The 16,364-nt window shown below is 53.9% G+C and overlaps 1 protein-coding gene across 1 annotated transcript; it reads left to right on the forward strand.

The window, feature by feature from the left end:
* The first annotated feature begins 1,271 nt into the window (after positions 1 to 1,271).
* Positions 1,272 to 16,156, forward strand: LOC130605820 (matrix metalloproteinase-14-like). The gene is given in 9 exon segments (XM_057421601.1): positions 1,272 to 1,356; positions 5,998 to 6,146; positions 7,170 to 7,292; positions 8,580 to 8,887; positions 11,243 to 11,404; positions 12,705 to 12,853; positions 14,768 to 14,809; positions 14,811 to 14,907; positions 16,002 to 16,156. Coding segments are annotated over 9 exon segments (1,263 nt in total). The 5' UTR covers positions 1,272 to 1,278.
* Positions 16,157 to 16,364: the final 208 nt, after the last annotated feature.

Consider the following 16,364-nt stretch of genomic DNA (forward strand, 5'->3'; position numbering starts at 1 on the left):
CCCCCGGACCACGCCCCCTCCCGCCCCTCTTAAAGGGGCAACGGCAGCAAAGGGGGGGGGGCACACACTTTAAGGGGGCGGGGACAAGGCGGAGCTTGAGTGCCCCATAGAGACCCATAGGGACCCATAGAGACCCATAGGGACACATAGAGACCCATAGGGACACATAGAGACCCCATAGAGACCCATAGAGACCCCATAGAGACCCATAGGGACCCATAGGGACCCCATAGAGACCGCATAGAGACACATAGGGACCCATAGAGACCCATAGAGACCCATAGGGACCACATAGGGACCCATAGGGACCCCATAGGGACCCATAGAGACCATATAGAGACCCCATAGGGACCCATAGAGACCCATAGAGACCCATAGGGACCACATAGGGACCCATAGAGACCCCATAGAGATCCTATAGAGACCCATAGAGACCCCATAGGGACCCATAGGGACCCCATAGGGACCCCATAGGGACCCTATAGAGACCCATAGAGACCCATGGGGACCCCATAGAGACTCATAGGGATCCATAGAGACACCATAGAGCCCCATAGACACCCCACAGACACCCCATAGACCCCCATAGAGACCCCATAGAGACCCCATAGACACCCCATAGAGCCCCATAGACACCCCATGGAGACCCCATAGAGACCCATAGACCCCCATAGAGATCCCATAGAGACCCATAGACCCCCATAGAGACCCCATAGAGCCCCATAGAGCCCCCATAGACACCCCATAGAGACCCATAGACCCCCATAGAGACCCCATAGACACCCCATAGATCCCCATAGACACCCCATGGAGACCCCATAGAGACCCATAGACCCCCATAGAGCCCCATAGAGCCCCCATAGAGCCCCCATAGACCCCCATGGAGACCCCATAGACACCCCATAGAGCCCCATAGAGACCCCATAGAGACCCATAGAGCCCCATAGACACCCCACATAGACTCCCCCCCCCACCTCCCCCCAATACATCTCTATGGGGGGGGGGGTGGGGGGGTGGAGGGGGGGGAGGTGCTGACCTCCCTTGAGGCTATTATGGGATGCCTCGTTGTTCTCACTGTCACGTGCGTCCCCTCCCCCCCCGATGACGTCACGCACCCCCCCCCCCTCCCCCCCTTTCCCCATGATGGGAGGGGGAGGGGAAAGGATGGGGGGAGGGGTTACAGCGCCCCTCCTCCAATGGCCTTCAACCCCCTCCCTAAGCCCCGCCCCCCCCCCCCCGGATGCCATCCCCCCCCCCCTCTTTTCCAGCCCCATAACCATGGCCCCGATGCTGCTGCTGCTCCTTATGGGGGTCCTGCCCCCCCCCGCTGCCCCACAGCAACGCTTCAGCCCCGAGGTGAGCTCTATGGGGCGCTATGGGGTGTCTATGGGGCGCTATGGGGCGCTATGGGGGCTCTATGGGGGTCTCGTTGAAGGAGAGCTATGGGGCTGAGTGGGGGGGTGGGGGGTGTATAGAGAGGTATAGGGGGGTCCCATAGGGATCTATGGGGCGCTATGGGGCTGGGGGGAACACCCTATAGGGAGCTATGGGGCTGGGGGTCTCGTTGAAGCAGAGCTATGGGGCTGGGTGTGGGGGGTGTATAGAGAGGTATAGGGGGGTCCCATAGGGATCTATGGGGCGCTATGGGGCTGGGTGGGGGACACCCATAGGGATCCATGGGGCTGAGGGATCCCATTGGGGGTCCCTATGGGGCTGTGTAAAGGATCTATGGGACTTATGGGGCTGGTGCCTATGGGGAGGGTGCCCATAGGGATCTATGGGGCTTGGGGGGGTCCCTATGGGGAGCGGGGAGGTTCCTATAGGGATCCATGGGGCTGAGGGTCCCTATGGGGCTGTGTAAAGGATCGATGGGACTTATGGGGATGGGGAGGGTGCCTATAGCCTATAGGCATCTATGGGGCTGGGGAGGGGGGGGATGTCTATGGGGCAGGAGCTATGGGTCATCATCCCCCCCCATAGGCGTATGGATGCTCCTCCATGGGGCCCTATGGGTCCAGAGGGACCCACCAAGCACCTGGGGGGGGGGGGTCCCCGTTATGGGGCTCTATGGGGCTTGCTATGGGGCGCTATGGGGCGCTATGGGGCGCTATGGGGCAGGGCTTTCCCGCCCTCTTCCAAGCGCCAACGTCCCATTCCTTTGTTCCCGTTTCCCCCCCCCCTTCCTTCGGCCACGTTTCCCCCTTCGCTCCTTCCTCTCCCCCCCCCCCCCCAAAAAAAAAACCCCTTAAAAACCCCAAAACCACCCCAAAAACGCCTCGGAAACGCTCAAAACGGCCAAAAACACCCCAAAAACACCCCAAAAACACCCCCAAAAACGCCCCTCCCCCCCTCCAAACCCGACCGAAATCCAGCCCATTCCCCTCCCCTCTCCCCCCCCCCCCCCCCCCCCCCGGAACTTGCCTTTTTCCGGCACTTTTTGCCCCAAAACCGCTTGGAATTTGCCTGAAAGGAGCCCGAAACGCCCCCGCCCCCCCCTCCGAACCCCCCTTAAACGCTCTTAAACGCTCCTAAACGCTCTTAAACCCCCCTTAAACCCCCTTAAACCCCCCTTAAACGCCCTTAAGCCCCCTTAAATGCTCTTAAACGCTCTTAAACGCTCCTAAACGCTCTTAAACGCTCTTAAACCCCCCTTAAACGGTCTTAAACGCCCCTTAAGCCCCCTTAAACCCCCCTTAAAAGCTCTTAAACCCCCTTAAGCCCCCTTAAACCCCCCTTAAAAGCTCTTAAACCCCCTTAAACGCTCTTAAACCCCCTTAAGCCCCCTTAAACCCCCCTTAAATGCTCTTAAATCCCCTTAAACGCTCTTAAACCCCCCTTAAAAGCTCTTAACCCCCCCTTAAACGCTCTTAAACGCTCCTAAACCCCCCTTAAACCCCCCTTAAACGCCCTTAAGCCCGCTTAAACGCTCCTAAACGCACTTAAACCCCCTTAAAAGCTCTTAAACCCCCCTTAAACGCTCTTAAACGCTCCTAAACCCCCCTTAAACGCCCTTAAGCCCCCTTAAACCCCCCTTAAAAGCTCTTAAACGCCCTTAACCCCCCCTTAAACGCCCTTAAACCCCCCTTAAATGCTCTTAAACGCCCTTAAGCCCCCTTAAACGCTCTTAAACGCTCCTAGACGCTCTTAGATGCCCCTTAAATGCTCTTAAACCCCCTTAAACCCCCCTTAAAAGCTCTTAAACGCCCTTAAACGCTCTTAACCCCCCCTTAAATGCTCCTAAATGCTCCTAAACGCTCTTAAACCCCCCTTAAACGCTCTTAACCCCCCCTTAAGCCCCCTTAAACCCCCCTTAAATGCTCTTAAACGCCCTTAACCCCCCCTTAAACGCCCTTAAACGCTCTTAAGCCCCCTTAAACACCCTTAAGCCCCCTTAAACGCTCTTAAACGCTCTTAAACCCCCCTTAAACGCCCCTTAAACGCCCTTAACCCCCCCTTAAACCCCTCTTAAACGCATTTAAACGCTCTTAAACCACCCTTAAGCCCCCTTAAACGCTCTTAAACGCTCTTAACCCCCCCTTAAATGCTCTTAAATGCCCTTAAGCCCCCTTAAACGCTCTTAAACGCTCCTAAACGCTCTTAAACGCCCCTTAAGCCCCCTTAAACCCCCCTTAAAAGCTCTTAAACCCGCTTAAACGCTCTTAAACGCTCTTAAACCCCCCTTAAACGCTCTTAAACACTCCTAAATGCTCTTAAACGCCCCTTAAATGCTCTTAAACCCCCCTTAAACCCCTCTTAAAAGCTCTTAAACGCCCTTAACCCCCCCTTAAACACTCTTAAACCCCCTTAAACGCTCTTAAACGCCCTTAAACCCCCCTTAAACGCCCTTAAATGCTCTTAACCCCCCCTTAAATGCTCTTAAATGCTCCTAAACGCTCTTAAACCCCCCCTTAAGCCCCCTTAAACGCTCCTAAACGCTCTTAAACGCCCCTTAAACGCTCTTAAACCCCCCTTAAGCCCCCCTTAAAAGCTCTTAAAGGCCCTTAAACGCCCCTTAAACACCCTTAAGCCCCCTTAAACCCCCCTTAAACGTTCTTAAACACTCTTAAACCTCCCTTAAACGCCCTGAAGCCCCCTTAAACGCCCTTAAACGCCCTTAAACCCCCCTTAAACGCCCTTAAACCCCCCTTAAGCGCCCTTAAACCCCCCTTAAACGCCCTTAAGCCCCCTTAAACGCACTTAAAGCCCCCTTAAACGCTCTTAAACTCCCTTAAACGCTCTTAAAACCCCCCTTAAGCCCCCTTAAACACTCTTAACCCCCCCTTAAACGCTCTTAAACACTCCTAAACACTCTTAAACCCCCCTTAAACGCCCTTAAGCCCCCTTAAACGCTCCTAAACCCCCCTTAAGCCCCCTTAAACCCCCCTTAAAAGCTCTTAAACGCCCTTAACCCCCCCTTAAACGCTCTTAAAACCCCCCTTAAGCCCCCTTAAATGCTCTTAAACGCCCTTAAACCCCCCTTAAACGCCCTTAAACATTCTTAAACCCCCCTTAAACGCCCTGAAGCCCCCTTAAACGCACTTAAACCCCCCTTAAACGCTCTTAAATGCCCTTAAGCCCCCTTAAACGCACTTAAAGCCCCCTTAAACGCCCATAAAACCCCCCTTAAACCCCCCTTAAATGCCCTTAAGCCCCCTTAAACCCCCCTTAAACGCCCTTAAGCCCCCTTAAACGCACTTAAAGCCCCCTTAAACGCCCCTTCAACACCCTTAAACGCCCTTAAGTCCCTTTAAACGGTCTTAAACCCCTCTTAAACGCTCTTAAAGCTCCCTTAAACGCTCTTAAACGCTCTTAAACGCCCTTAAACGCTCTTAAACGCCCCTTAAACGCCCTTAAATGCTCTTAAACGCCCCTTAAACACCCTTAAACGCTCTTAAACGCCCCTTAAACGCCTTTAAACTCTCTTAAACGCCCTTAAACGCTCTTAAACGCCCCTTAAACGCCCTTAAACGCCCTTAAACGCTCTTAAACGCCCTTAAACGCCCCTTAAACGCTCTTAAACGCCCTTAAACGCTCTTAAACGCCCCTTAAACGCCCTTAAACGCCCTTAAACGCCCTTAAACGCTCTTAAACGCCCCTTAAACGCCCCTTAAACGCTCTTAAATGCCCCTTAAAAGCCCTTAAACGCTCTTAAACGCCCCTTAAACGCTCTTAAACGCCCTTAATCGCCCCTTAAACGCTCTTAAACGCCCCTTAAACACCCTTAAACGCTCTTAAACGCCCCTTAAACGCCCTTAAACGCCCTTAAACGCCCCTTAAACGCTCTTAAACGCCCCTTAAACACCCTTAAACGCTCTTAAACGCCCCTTAAACACCCTTAAACGCTCTTAAACGCCCCTTAAACGCTCTTAAACGCTCTTAAACGCCCTTAAACGCCCTTAAACGCCCCTTAAACGCCTTTAAACTCTCTTAAACGCCCTTAAACGCTCTTAAACGCCCCTTAAACGCTCTTAAACGCTCTTAAACGCTCTTAAACGCCCCTTAAACGCCCTTAAACGCCCCCTATGGGTCTCTATGGGGTCCCTATGGGGCATTTGGGGTGGGGTGATGCTGCTGATGGGTTATTATGGGATGGATGATGATGATGATGGGTTATTATGGGATGGATGATGATGATGATGGGTTATTATGGGATGGATGATGATGATGATGGGTTATTATGGGATGGATGATGATGATGATGGGTTATTATGGGATGGATGATGATGATGATGGGTTATTATGGGATGGATGATGATGATAATGGGTTATTATGGGATGGATGATGCTGGTGATGGGTTATTATGGGATGGATGATGATGATGATGGGTTATTATGGGATGGATGATGATGATGATGGGTTATTATGGGATGGACGGTGACGGATCGTGGCTGTTGCTGGCTTATTATGGGATGGACGATACCCTTGGATAACGGATGCTGATGGGTTACTATGGGATGGATGACGCCCGCTCACCGGTTACTATTGGGCTCCCCCAGGCCTGGCTGCAGCAGTACGGGTACCTGCCCCCCGGCGACCTGCGGGTGCAGGCGCAGCGCTCCCCACACTCGCTACCGGCCGCCTACGCCGCCATGCAGCGCCTCTACGGGCTGCGCGTCACCGCCCGCGCCGACCCCGAAACCATCCGGTGCGTTACATGGGGTCATGGGGCTTCCAGATGGGTCGTTGTTGGGTTTGGGGTCTTCCGATTGGATCATCGTTGGGTTTCGAGGGCTTCCGGTTGGGTTTTGGGTCTTGCAGTTGGGTTTTGGGTCTTCCAGTTGGGTTCCGGTTGGGTTTGGGGTCTTCCAGTTGAGTTCCGGTTGGGTTTGGGGTCTTTCAGTTGGGCTCCAGTTGGGTTTTGGATCTTCCAGTTGGGTTTTGGGTCTTCCAGTTGGGCTCCAGTTGGGTTTTGGGTCTTCCAGTTGGGTTTTGGGTCTTCCAGTTGGGCTCCAGTTGGGTTTTGGGTCTTCCAGTTGGGCTCCAGTTGGGTTTTGGGTCTTCCAGTTGGGCTCCAGTTGGGTTTTGGGCTTTCCAGTTGGGCTCCAGTTGGGTTTTGGGCTTTCCAGTTGGGCTCCAGTTGGGTTTTGGGTCTTCCAGTTGGGCTCCAATTGGGTTTTGGGTCTTCCAGTTGGGCTCCAGTTGGGTTTTGGGTCTACCAGTTGGGTTCTTGAGGGGTTCCAATGGGATATGGGGCTTTCAGTTGGCTTATCATTGGGTTTGAGGTCTTCCAAGTGGATCAGTGTTGGGTTACGGGGGTTCTAAAGAGATCGTCTTCGGCTTTTGGGCCTTCCAGTTGGGTTCTTGGGGGCTTCCAATGGGATATGGGGCTTCTGAGTTGACGGATGTTGGGTTCGAGGTCTTCCAGTTGGATCATCGTTGCCTTTAGGAGGCTTCCAGTTGGGTTTTGGGTCTTCCACTTGGGTTTTGGGCCTTCCAGTTGGGTTTTGGGCCTTCCAGTTGGCTTCTGGGGGGGTCCCGATGGGTTATGGGGCTTCCGAGTTGATGGATGTTGGCTTCGGCGCCTTCCAATTGGATCATCGTTGACGCTGGAGGTCTCCCAAGAGCCTTTCTGTTGCCTTTGGAGCCTTCCAGCTGCTTCCTCCTGGTCTTTCCCTGCCCCATAACCGCATCCATCCCCCCCCCACCCCCCATGCCTTCTCTTCCATAGGGCCATGCGCCGGCCCCGTTGCGGCGTTCCGGATAAGTTCGGCCCCGAGCTCAAAGCCAACGTGCGGCGCCGGCGCTTCGCCATCCAGGGCATGAAGTGGGACCAGCAGGAGATCACCTTCAGGTGAAGGGGGGCCAATGGGGTTCCAATGGGATTCCAATGGGATTCTGATGGGTTCCAATGGGAGTCCGATGGGTTCCAATGGGATTCCGATGGGATCTGATGGGTTCCAATGGGATTCTGATGGGTTCCAATGAGATTCCAATGGGATTCTGATGGGTTCCAATGGGATTTCGATGGGTTCCGATGGGATTCAATAGGATTCCGATGGGTTCTGATGGGTTCCAATGGGATTCCAATGGGATTCTGATGGGTTCCAATGGGATTTTGATGGGTTCAAATGGGATTTCGATGGGTTCAAATGGAATTCCGATGGAATCCGATGGGTTCTGATGGGTTCCAATGGGATTCCGATGGGTTCCAATGGGATTCCAATGGGTTCCGATGGGTTCTGATGGTTTCCAATGGGATTACGATGGGTTCCAATGGGATTCTGATGGGTTCCAATGGGATTCCGATGGGTTCCAATGGGTTCTGATGGTTTCCAATGGGATTCCGATGGGTTCCAATGGGATCCAATAGGATTCCGATGGGTTCCAATGGGTTCTGGTGGGTTCCAATAGGATTCCAATGGGTTCCAATGGGATCCAATAGGATTCCAATGGGTACCAGTGGGACCCAATAGGATTCCAATGGGTTCCAGTGGGATCCAATAGGATTCCAATGGGATCCAATAGGATTCCAATGAGTTCCGATGGGTTCCAATGGGATCCAATAGGATTCCGATGGGTTTCAGTGGGATTCCGATGGATCGATCCCAATGGCTCCCCATCAATCCCAATGGCTCCCAATCGATCCCATTGCCATTCCCAATGGCTCCCCATTGATCCCATTGGCTCCCCATTGATCCCATTGCCATTCCCAATGGCTCCCCATCGATCCCATTGCCATTCCCAATGGCTCCCCATTGACCCCATTGCCGTTCCCAATGGGTCCCCATCGATCCCATTGCCATTCCCAATGGCTCCCCATCGATCCCATTGGCTCCCCATCAATCCCATTGGCTCCCCATCAATCCCGTTGGCTCCCCATCGATCCCATTGGCTCCCCATCGATCCCATTGGCTCCCCATCAATCCCATTGCCATTTCCAATGGCTCCCCATCGATCCCATTGCCATTCCCATTGGCTCCCCATCGATCCCATTGGCTCCCCATCGATCCCATTGGCTCCCCATCTATCCCATTGGCTCCCCATTGACCCCAATGGCTCCCCATCGACTCCCCATCGATCCCAATGCGCCCCATTGGTTCCCTATCGACCCCAATGGCTGTTTCGTCCCCCCCCCCAGCATCCAGAACTTCACCCCCAAGGTGGGCGAGGCGGGCACGGGGGCGGCCATCCGCCGGGCCTTCGCCGCGTGGGCAGCGGCGGCCCCACTGCGCTTCCGCGAGGTTCCCTATGGGGCGATCCGAGCCGGGCGCGCGCCCCACGCCGACATCATGGTGCTCTTCGCCGAGGGCTTCCACGGCGACAGCACCCCCTTCGATGGCGAAGGGGGGTTCCTGGCCCACGCCTACTTCCCGGGCCCCCATATCGGGGGCGATACGCATTTCGATGGGGCCGAGCCGTGGACCGATCGCAACGAGGATCTCAGTGGTGAGAAGGGGGCTGGGGGGGGGGAAGGGGGTTTTGGGTTGGGTTTGGGGGTTTGGGTTGGGTTGAGTTGGGTTTGGGTTGGGTTGGGTTGGGTTGGTTGGGTTGGGTTGGGTTGGTTGGGTTGGTTGGGATGGGTTGGGTTGGTTAGGTTCGGTTGGGTTGAGTTGGGATGGGTTGGGTGGGGTTGGTTGAGTTGGGATGGGTTGAGTTGGGTTGGGTTGGTTGGGTTGGTTGTGTTGGGATAGGTTGGGTTCGGTTGGTTGAGTTGGGATGGGTTGAGTTGAGTTGGGTTGGGTTGGTTGGGTTGGTTGGGATGGATGGGTTGGGTTGGTTGGGATGGTTGGGTTGGTTGGGTTGGGATGGGTTGGTTGGGTTGGTTGGGTTGAGTTGGGTTGAGTTGGGTTGGGTGGGTTGGGTTGAGTTGGGATGCGTTGGGTTGAGTTGGGTTGGTTTGGTTGGTTGGGATGGGTTGAGTTGGGTTGGGTTGGTTGGGTTGAGTTGGGTTGGGTTGTTTGGGTTGAGTTGGGTTGGGTTGGTTGGGTTGGTTGAGTTGGGATGGGTTGGTTGGGTTGAGTTGGGTTGAGTTGGGTTGGGTGGGTTGGGTTGAGTTGGGATGCGTTGGGTTGAGTTGGGTTGGTTTGGTTGGTTGGGATGGGTTGAGTTGGGTTGGGTTGGTTGGGTTGAGTTGGGTTGGGTTGTTTGGGTTGAGTTGGGTTGGGTTGGTTGGGTTGGTTGAGTTGGGATGGGTTGGGTTTGGGTTGGTTGGGTTGGGATGGGTTGAGTTGAGTTGGGTTGAGTTGGGGTGGGTTTGGGATGGGTTTGGGGTGGTTTGGGGTTGATTTTGGGGGTGTTTGGGTGTGTTTGGGGTGATTTGCATTGGGTTGGTTGGGTTGGGTGGGTTGAGTTGGTTTGGTTGGGTTGGGAATGGGTTGAGTTGGGTTGGGTTTGGTTTGGGATGGTTTTGGGTGGGTTAGGGGTGATTTGGGGTGATTTTGGTTGAGTTGGGTTGAGTTGGGACGGGGTGGGGTGGTTTTGAGTGGGTTTGGGGTGGTTTTGGGTTGGTTTTGGGGTGGTTTGGGGTCGATTTTGCGTTATTTTGGGTGGTTTTGAATGGGTCTTGGTATGGTGTTGGGTTGGGTTGTGTTTGGGTCGGTTTGGGGTGGTTTTGGGTCGATTTTGGGTGATTTTGGGGGTGTTTGAATGGGTTTTGGGATGGTGTTGGGTTGGGTTGTGTTTGGGTCGGTTTGGGGTGGTTTTGGGGTGGTTTTGGGTCGATTTTGGGTGATTTTGGGTGATTTTGGGATGGGGTTGGGTTGGGTTGGTTTTGAGGTGATTTTGGGGTGGTTTTGGATCAGTTTTGGGGTGGGTTTGGGTCGGTTTTGGGTTGGTTTTGGATCAGTTTTGGGGTGGTTTTGGGTTGGTTTTGAGTCAGTTTTGGGGTGGGTTTGGGTTGATTTTGGGTCGGTTTTGGGTCGATTTTGGGTCGGTTTTGGGGTGGTTTTGGGTCGGTTTTGGGTCGGTTTGGGTTGGTTTGAGTTGGGTTGGTTTTGGGTCGTTTTAGGGATGGTTTTGGGTTGGTTTTGGGTCGATTTTGGGTCATTTTGGGTTGGGTTGAGTTAGGTTGGTTTTGGGTCGGTTTTGGGATGGTTTTGGGTCGGTTTTGGGGTGGTTTTGGGTCGATTTTGGGTCGTTTTGGGTTGGGTTGAGTTAGGTTGGTTTTGGGTCGTTTTAGGGATGGTTTTGGGTCGGTTTTGGGGTGGTTTTGGGTCGATTTTGGGTCGTTTTGGGTTGGGTTGAGTTAGGTTGGTTTTGGGTCGGTTTTGGGATGGTTTTGGGTCGGTTTTGGGTCGTTTTGGGTTGGTTTTGGGTTGGGTTGAGTTGGGTTGGTTTTGGGTCGTTTTAGGGATGGTTTTGGGTTGGTTTTGGGTCGATTTTGGGTCGTTTTGGGTTGGGTTGAGTTAGGTTGGTTTTGGGTCGGTTTTGGGATGGTTTTGGGTCGGTTTTGGGTCGATTTTGGGTCATTTTTGGGGTGGTTTTGGGTCGGTTTTGGGGTGGTTTTGGGTCGATTTTGGGTCAGTTTTGGGTCGGTTTTGGGTCGATTTTGGGTCCTTTTGGTTCGGTTTGCGGTGGTTCATGGCCCCCATCGCCCCATAACCTCCCTTGCCCCCCATCTTCAACCCCCCTTGCCCCCCTTCCCCCCCATTCCGCCCCAACCCAAGCCCTCCTTGACCCATGGAGACCCCATGGAAGACCCCCATCGACCCATAGAGGCCCTCCTTGACCCATGGAGACCCCATGGAAGACCCCCATCGACCCATAGAGGCCCTCCATTGACCCACATCGGCCCCATTGCAGGCAATGACCTCTTCCTGGTGGCCGTCCACGAGCTGGGTCACGCTCTAGGGCTGGAGCACTCCAGCGACCCCTCGGCCATCATGGCCCCCTTCTACCAATGGATGGACACCGAGGCCTTCACCCTCCCCGAGGACGACCGCCGCGGCATCCAGCAGCTCTACGGTGGGGGGCCTGCCCCATAGATACCTCCTATGGGGCTCCTATGGGGCTCGGTGGGGTCCTAATGGGGCTAGCTCGAGGCTACGGTGGCACCAACCCAACGGGTGGCCATCGACGCCATGGACACGTCCTATGGGTGCCAATGGGTCCTATGGGTCGGATGGGGACCTATGGGTGCCAATGGGTCCTATGGGGCCCTACGGGTCCTATGGGTCCCTATGGGTGCCTATGGGGCTGTATGGGGCCCTTATGGGGCTATGTCAACCCCATGGTGGTAACATCCCAATGGGTGGCCACCAACGCCATGGACATGTCCTATGGGTGCCAATGGGTCCTATGGGGCCCTATGGGTGCCAATGGGTCCTATGGGTCAGATGGGGCCCTATGGGTGCCAATGGGTCCTATGGGTCCCAATGGGTGCCAATGTGTCCTATGGCTCCCAGTGACCCCCTATGGGTCCCAATGGGTGCCCATGTGTCCTATGGGTGCCAATGGGTGCCCATGTGTCCAATGGGTGCCAATGGGTCCCTATGGGTCCCAATGGGTGCCAATGGGTCCTATGGGTCCCAATGACCCCCAACGGGTCCCAATAGGTCCCAATGGGTCCCTATAGGTCCCAATGGGTGCCAATGTGTCCTATGGCTCCCAGTGACCCCCTATGGGTCCCAATGGGTGCCCATGTGTCCTATGGGTGCCAATGGGTCCTATGGGTCCAAATGGGTCCCAATGCGTGCCAATGGGTCCAAATGGGTCCCAATGGGTGCCAATGGGTCCCAATGGGTGGGTCCCAATGGTCCCTATGGGTCCCAGTGGGTGCCAATGGGTCCCTATGGGTCCCAATGGGTGCCAATGTGTCCTATGGCTCCCAGTGACCCCCTATGGGTCCCAATGGGTGCCCATGTGTCCTATGGGTGCCAATGGGTCCTATGGGTCCAAATGGGTCCCAATGGGTGCCAATGGGTCCTATGGGTCCCAATGACCCCCAACGGGTCCCAATAGGTCCCTATGGGTCCCAGTGGGTGCCAATGGGTCCCTATGGGTCCCAATGGGTGCCAATGTGTCCTATGGCTCCCAGTGACCCCGTATGGGTCCCAATGGGTGCCCATGTGTCCTATGGGTGCCAATGGGTGCCAATGGGTCCCTATGGGTCCCAATGGGTGCCAATGGGTGCCAGTGGGTCCCAATGGGTGCCAATGGGTCCTATGGGTCCCAATGGGTGCCCATATGTCCTATGGCTCCCAAAGACCCCCAACGGGCTCCTATGGGTCCCAACGGGTGCCAACGGGTCCCGACGCGCCCACAGGGACCCGAGCAGGCCCCAGTTGGCCCCCAGTGGTGCCGCGGAGCACGGAGAAGCCCCATAGACCCCCAGGGCCGCCCTACGGCCCCGACATCTGCGAGGGCAACTTCGACACCATCGCCATGCTCCGTGGGGAGATGTTCGTGTTCAAGGTGGTTGTGGGGCTGGGAATGGGGTCAGGATGGGGTTGAGTTGGGTTGAGTTGGGTTGGGTTGGGTTGGGTTGAGTTGGGTTGAGTTTGGGTTGAGTTGGTTTGGGTTGAGTTGGGTTGAGTTTGGGTTGAGTTTGGGTTGAGTTGGGTTGAGTTGGGTTGAGTTGGGTTGAGTTGGGTTGAGTTGGGTTGAGTTGGGTTGAGTTGGGTTGAGTTGAGTTGGGTTGAGTTTGGGTTGAGTTGGGTTGAGTTTGGGTTGAGTTGGGTTGAGTTGGGTTGAGTTTGGGTTGAGTTGGGTTGAGTTTGGGTTGAGTTTGGGTTGAGTTTGGGTTGAGTTGGGTTGAGTTTGGGTTGAGTTGGGTTGAGTTTGGGTTGAGTTGGGTTGAGTTTGGGTTGAGTTGGGTTGAGTTTGGGTTGAGTTGGGTTGAGTTTGGGTTGAGTTGGGTTGAGTTTGGGTTGAGTTGGGTTGAGTTTGGGTTGAGTTGGGTTGAGTTTGGGTTGAGTTGGGTTGGGTTTTGGGGTCATTTTGGGCTGTTTTGGCTTATTTTGCTCATTTTGAGTTGGGTGAGTTTTTTTGACTGATTTTGGGTCATTTTTGACCCTTTCTGGGTTATTTTTATCAGTTTTGGGGTTTTTTTTCTGTCATTTTTGGGCCGTTTTTGCCTGTTTCTGGGTCAGTTTTGCACCTTTTTGCCCATTTCTTGGTCATCTGGGGGCGTTTTCGACCGTTTCTGAGCCGTTTTTGCCCGTTTCTGGGTCATTTTCGCCCCTTTTTTGCCCATTTATGGACCATTTTTGCTCTTTTTTGCCCCTTTCTTGATCATTTTTGCCCGTTCCCGACTGTTTCTGGCCGTTTTCGCCCATTTCTGGGTCTTTTTCAGCCCTTTTTGGCTGTTTCTGGCTCATTTTTGGCTGGTTTTTGGACCGTTTTTGACCATTTTTGGGTCGTTTTTGATCGATGTTGCCCTTTCCTGGGTCATTTCTGGCCATTTTCGCCCGTTTCTGGGTCCTTTTTTTTTGCGTTTTTGACCGTTTCTATGTTTCTTTTGTCCATTTTTGCCCATATGCGACCATTTTGGGGCCATTTCTGGCCGTTTTCAAGCGTTTTTGGGTCATTTTCGCCCGTTTTTGCCCATTTCTGTGTCATTTCTGGCCGTCTTCGTCCATTTCTGGGTCATTTTTGGCCATTTTTTGCCCGTTTCTGTCCATTTTTTGGCCATTTTTGACCGTTTCTGGGTCATTTTTGGCTGTTTTTTGACCGGTTTTGCCCATTTTTGTCTAATTTTTGGCCGTTTTCGTCCATTTTGGGGTCATTTCTGGCCATTTTTTGCCTGTTTCTGTCCAATTTTGGGTCATTTCTGGCCATTTTCAACCATTTCTGGGTCATTTCTGGCCATTTTTTGACCGTTTCTGGGCATTTTTTGCTCGTTTCTAGCCATTTTTTGACGTTTTCGACCATTTTGGCGTCATTTTCGCCCGTTTCTGGGTCATTTCTGGCCGTTTTCGTCCATTTCTGGGTCATTTCTGGCCATTTTTTGACCGTTTCTGGCCATTTTTTGCCCGTTTCTATCCAATTTTTTTTGCATTTTCGACCATTTTGGGGTCATTTCTGGCCATTTTTTGACCGTTTCTGGCCATTTTTTGCCCGTTTCTATTCATTTTTTGGCGTTTTCGACCATTTTTGGGTCATTTCTGGCCATTTTTTGACCGTTTCTGGCCATTTTTTGCCCGTTTCTATTCATTTTTTGGCGTTTTCGACCATTTTTGGGTCATTTCTGGCCATTTTTTGACCATTTTTTGCCCGTTTCGCCATTTTTTGGCGTTTTCGACCATTTTTGGGGTCGTTTCTGCCCGTTTCCGGCGTTTTGGGGTCGTTTTGGGCCCGTTTCTGACCGTTTCGTTGCTGTCGCTGCAGGAGCGTTGGTTCTGGCGGGTGCGGGAGCGCCGGGTGCTCGAGGGGGTACCCGCTCCCCATTGGCCACTTCTGGGCCGGGCTCCCCCCCAGCATCAGCGCCGCCTACGAGCGCCGCGACGGCAAGTTCGTCTTCTTCAAAGGTGCGCTGTGGGTCTCTATGTGTCTCTATGGATCTCTATGGGGTCTCTATGGGTCTCTATGGGTCTCTATGGGTCTCTATGGGTCTCTATGGGGTCTCTATGGGTCTCTATGGCCTGGTTTCTATGGGTCTCTATGGGTCTCTATGGGGTTTCTATGGGTCTCTATAGGTCTCTATGGGGTCTCTATGGGGTTTCTATGGGGTTTCTATGGGTCTCTATGAGGCTCTGTGGGGTCTCTATGGGGTTTCTATGGGGCTCTGTGGAGTTTCTATGGGTCTCTATGGGGTTTCTATGGGTCTCTATGGGGTGTCTTTGGGGTCTCTATGGGGTCTCTATGGGTCTCTATGGGTCTCTATGGGGTGTCTTTGGGGTGTCTATGGGGTTTCTGTGAGGTTTCTATGGGGTCTCTATGGGGTTTCTATGGGTCTCTATGGGTCTCTATGGGGTTTCTATGGGTCTCTATGGGGTTTCTATGGGGTTTCTATGGGGTTTCTATGGGGTCTCAGTAGCTCTCTATGGGGTCTCTATGGGGTTTCTATGGGTCCCAATGTGTCTCTATGGGTCCCTATGTGTCCCAATGGGTCTCTATGGGTCCCAATGGGTCTCTATGGGTCCCTATGTCTCTCTATGCGGTCTCTATGGGTCCCTATGGGTCCCAATGGGGTCTCTATGGGTCTCTATGGGTCCCAGTGTCTCTCTATGGGGTCTCTATGGGTCCCAATGTCTCTCTATGGGGTCTCTATGTGTCTCTATGGGTCCCTATGTCTCTCTATGCGGTCTCTATGGGTCCCTATGGGTCCCAATGTCTCTCTATGGGGTCTCTATGGGTCTCTATGGGTCCCAATGTCTCTCTATGGGGTCTCTATGGGTCCCAATGGGTCTCTATGTGTCCCAATGTCTCTCTATGGGGTCTCTATGTGTCTCTATGTGTCCCAATGTCTCTCTATGTGTCCCAATGTGTCTCTATGGGTCTCTATGGGTCTCTATGTGTCTCTATGTGTCTCTATGTGTCTCTATGTGTCCCAATGTCTCTCTATGGGGTCTCTATGGGTCTCTATGGGTCCCAATGTGTCTCTATGGGTCCCCCCCCATAGGTGACCGGCACTGGGTGTTCTCGGAGTCCTCCCTAGAGCCCGGGTACCCGCGGGCGCTGCGGGAGCTGGGCCGGGGGGTGCCCAGCGATGGCCTGGATGCGGCCCTGCAATGGCTGCCCAGCGGCACCACCTACCTCTTCCGGGGCAACAAGTGAGCGCTATGGGGCGCTATGGGGCTCTATGGGGTGTCTATGGGGGGCTATGGGGGTCTATGGTGGTCTATGGGGTGTCTATGGGGCTCTATGGGGTGTCTATGGGGGGTCTATGGGGGGTCTATGGGGGGTCTATGGGGGGTCTATGGGGGGTCTATGGGGGGCTATGGGGGTCTATGGGGTGTCTATGGGGGTCTGTGGGGGGTCTATG

This window comes from Pezoporus wallicus, unplaced genomic scaffold, assembly GCF_028554395.1.
Source record: "Pezoporus wallicus isolate ANWC-B61680 ecotype Strahan unplaced genomic scaffold, APGP_CSIRO_Pwel_v1 contig_14301, whole genome shotgun sequence".
NCBI classification, from domain to species: Eukaryota; Metazoa; Chordata; class Aves; order Psittaciformes; family Psittacidae; genus Pezoporus; species Pezoporus wallicus.